Source organism: Orycteropus afer, unplaced genomic scaffold (assembly GCF_000298275.1).
Source record: "Orycteropus afer afer isolate SDZICR_OR568_19922 unplaced genomic scaffold, OryAfe1.0 scaffold00047, whole genome shotgun sequence".
NCBI lineage: Eukaryota > Metazoa > Chordata > Mammalia > Tubulidentata > Orycteropodidae > Orycteropus > Orycteropus afer.
In genome coordinates, this window is record NW_006921634.1 from 6,522,026 (window position 1) to 6,524,948 (window position 2,923).

At 45.0% G+C, this 2,923-nt stretch overlaps 1 protein-coding gene across 1 annotated transcript in view; it reads left to right on the forward strand.

Moving 5' to 3' along the window:
* Nucleotides 1-767, forward strand: part of IZUMO1R (IZUMO1 receptor, JUNO) — a 5,378-nt gene extending 4,611 nt beyond the window's left edge. Inside the window, exons 3-4 of the mRNA XM_007938098.1 lie at nucleotides 228-363; nucleotides 499-767. Coding sequence (XP_007936289.1) covers nucleotides 228-363; nucleotides 499-767 — 405 coding nt within the window. The remainder of the gene's footprint in view (nucleotides 1-227; nucleotides 364-498) is intronic.
* The last annotated feature ends 2,156 nt before the right edge of the window (nucleotides 768-2,923 follow it).

A 2,923-nucleotide genomic window follows, 5' to 3' on the forward strand; every position in this document is an offset into this window, starting at 1 on the left:
GTAGTGATACTGCCTCGGAAACCCAAGGAGGGGTCGCTATGAGTCGGGGCCGACTCGACGGCACATAACAACAACAACAACAATTCTAATTTATAAAATAATAATAAAATTTATAGACAGTGTAATAAGAGATGATGTACAGATGGTACCTGGTACAAGTGTAGCCATTAGTAGTCTTTAAACTAGTGCTATTAATTATTCTTGTCTGTTTCTATGCCTCCACCCAGGTGGACCCACGTGGGCAGGTTGAGCGTATTATGGATGTTCCCTTGTGCTGGGAGGACTGTGAGCAGTGGTGGGCCGACTGTCGCACGTCGTACACATGCAAATCCAACTGGCAGGGTGGCTGGGAATGGAGTCGGGGTGAGGGTGCTCCACAGGGTCAGGGAGGAAGCAGGCCCCTGGGAGTTTCCCCAACCCTGGGCAAATTCTGGAGGTGTGGGAGTGGGAGTAGTAGAGATGATGGTAGTAGTAAAGTTTTGCCTTGATCTCCCACAGGGAAGAACCGCTGCCCTGAAGGGGCTCACTGTAGCCCCTTCCCCCATTATTTCCCCACACCAGCTGACCTGTGTGAGAAGATTTGGAGCAACTCCTACAAGGCAAGCCCTGAACACCGCGGCAGTGGGCGGTGTATACAGAAGTGGTTTGAGCCCACTCAGGGCAACCCCAATGTGGCTGTGGCCCACCTCTTTGCCAGCCCTGCCCCATCCTGGGAAATTTCCCATCCCCTCCTGGTCTTCTCTATGTTCTTGTCATTCCATTCATGAGAGCCCATTGTCTCCCACCCACACTCACATGTTCCCAGCAGCTTTGGGCTGGGCCACAGCCATCCCTTACTCAAGCTCTTCCTTAGAAGGAGCGGCACAGGTTAGGGGATTGGGATAAGACATTGCACCTTCAGGAGCTGGTGCCTGAATCTTACATGTTCCATCCTAGGCCCCTCTCCTGTTCTGTTCTGCCTTATTACGCTGGGGAGGTAGCTAGGGACTGGAGTGCCAAGGAGGTCTGCTTTGTCCTAATTTTAAGAATAATGAGGGTGTAGAGGTAGAACTCTGGGCCTTCCTCATTCAGTGTGTGCCTACCCCCTTCCATGGCAGAGCTGACTGAGCAGCCCTGGCCACCTGCCCTATGATGATGCCTTCAATAAAATGGCTATTGACCTTTTGTCTCTGTGTGGCCCACTCTGTCCTAACTCTACATACAGGGAGCCAAGCTGCACAGTGAAGGGACCAGTTAGGTTATTACTTACCTAACAGTTAATAACTTCTTCAGGGCCTCTCCTTATGTCCTCACAACATTTCAGATGGAGTACTTTCAACACTTTCTTTTTTCAATATGTGATGCACCATACATAAGACCCAAGGCTAGCATGAGGGATGGGGGCCACCCAGACTATCAGCTCTACTTTGGATACAAAGATTGAAGCAGCTGCCTAAGCTGCTTTCTGGCTTTCCTTCTTCCTCTTAGTCCTCCTTCCCTCATAGAATCACATCCCACTGGTCTGGAATTTTGGAAATTGGAGTTTTAATCAGGCTTTACCATTTTCTGTATGACTTTTGGCAAGTTTTTCATGACTTTCATTAAAGATTGTTCCTTTTTTTTTTGTCTCTCTGTTGAAAGGAATGAGATAGTTAGATCACATGATTTAACTTATAAAAAAGAAAGAAGCCAGTGTCAATGTTTGCTTGGAGATAGTGTGCTTCTCAGGCAGTGCCATGTCCTCAAGGGTGAGGCTGCAGGACTAGCAATGATCTAGAGACAGCATTGAGGCAGCCTTCATTTCCCTTTTGTCATGAACTGGGCAGTAAATGCCCCACTTGAACCTTCTAGTCCCTGAAGCCCTGCAACTCCCTAGTGCTTGAGGGGCCTTCCTCACATTCCTCTGTCTTGACTGGGGAGGCTTCTACCATGGTTGCCCTTGAGGTGGCTGGCTTTTCTAACAAGTGTTCATTCCTTCTAGACTCTAGCAAGCCCTGCTCCTCAGATACCCTTGGCCTCCTTTCCTCTCACACCTACCTTAAACATGCTCATTCCCTGAAAAACCCTGCTTCAGGTGGGGTCCTGGAGTTACAGAACCACAGAGTCCTTCCAAGTAAGATGCTCATAGTCTGCAGTAGGAGACAGACAGCAGCAGTGGGGATAAAACACTTTACTGGAAGTTATGAGTAGGGCCTAGCCCAGATAGGAAAGGGACAGTTCATCAAGCTGTGTGTGAGAACAGGAATGAAATGCTAGGCAAAGCAGCAGCCAAGTTCACAAGACATGAAATACTTGCCTTAGTAGTTGCATTACTAGAGATGATGCCATCCAGTGCCATAACTCATGGTGTCATGCCCCCATGGTGGACTTCCTCTCATATCAGACCATATAGAATCTGTAATAATGGTTGTTATCAATTTTGATCTTAGAATAATATGTGATAAATATAGTTGTAAACTGCTCGAATTAATATATCTTAGATTATGTGAATATTAACAGTAACATTGTTGTGTAAAATCTTTCCACATTGAATTACAACATTATTAGTAACTAAGCTAATAACTAACTAGAAACTTTATTTTTCTCCTTTTCCTTTAATTACTGTTTCATTCTCAAAAAAGTGATTGATAGAAGTTCACAAATACTGCCTACCACAATACTGTAGTTAAAAACCAGGGAATTTGACAAAATTAGCGACTATAAAAACACTGGTAATGATAAAAAAAAAAAAAAAAAGTAGTGTGCTCTTGTAGCAGGTGCAGACAAAAACCACATGATTAAAAGCATCATTGTAATTGGGTAATAATGACAGGTCTGACTGGAGCACGCTAGACATTCAAAAAGTTAATTAGCATAGAGTTTCAGCCTTGTAGGTATATAGATACATGTAAACTGGGCTTACGAAAATGTTTTTGTTGTTATAACGAACTACAGGGATATGTTT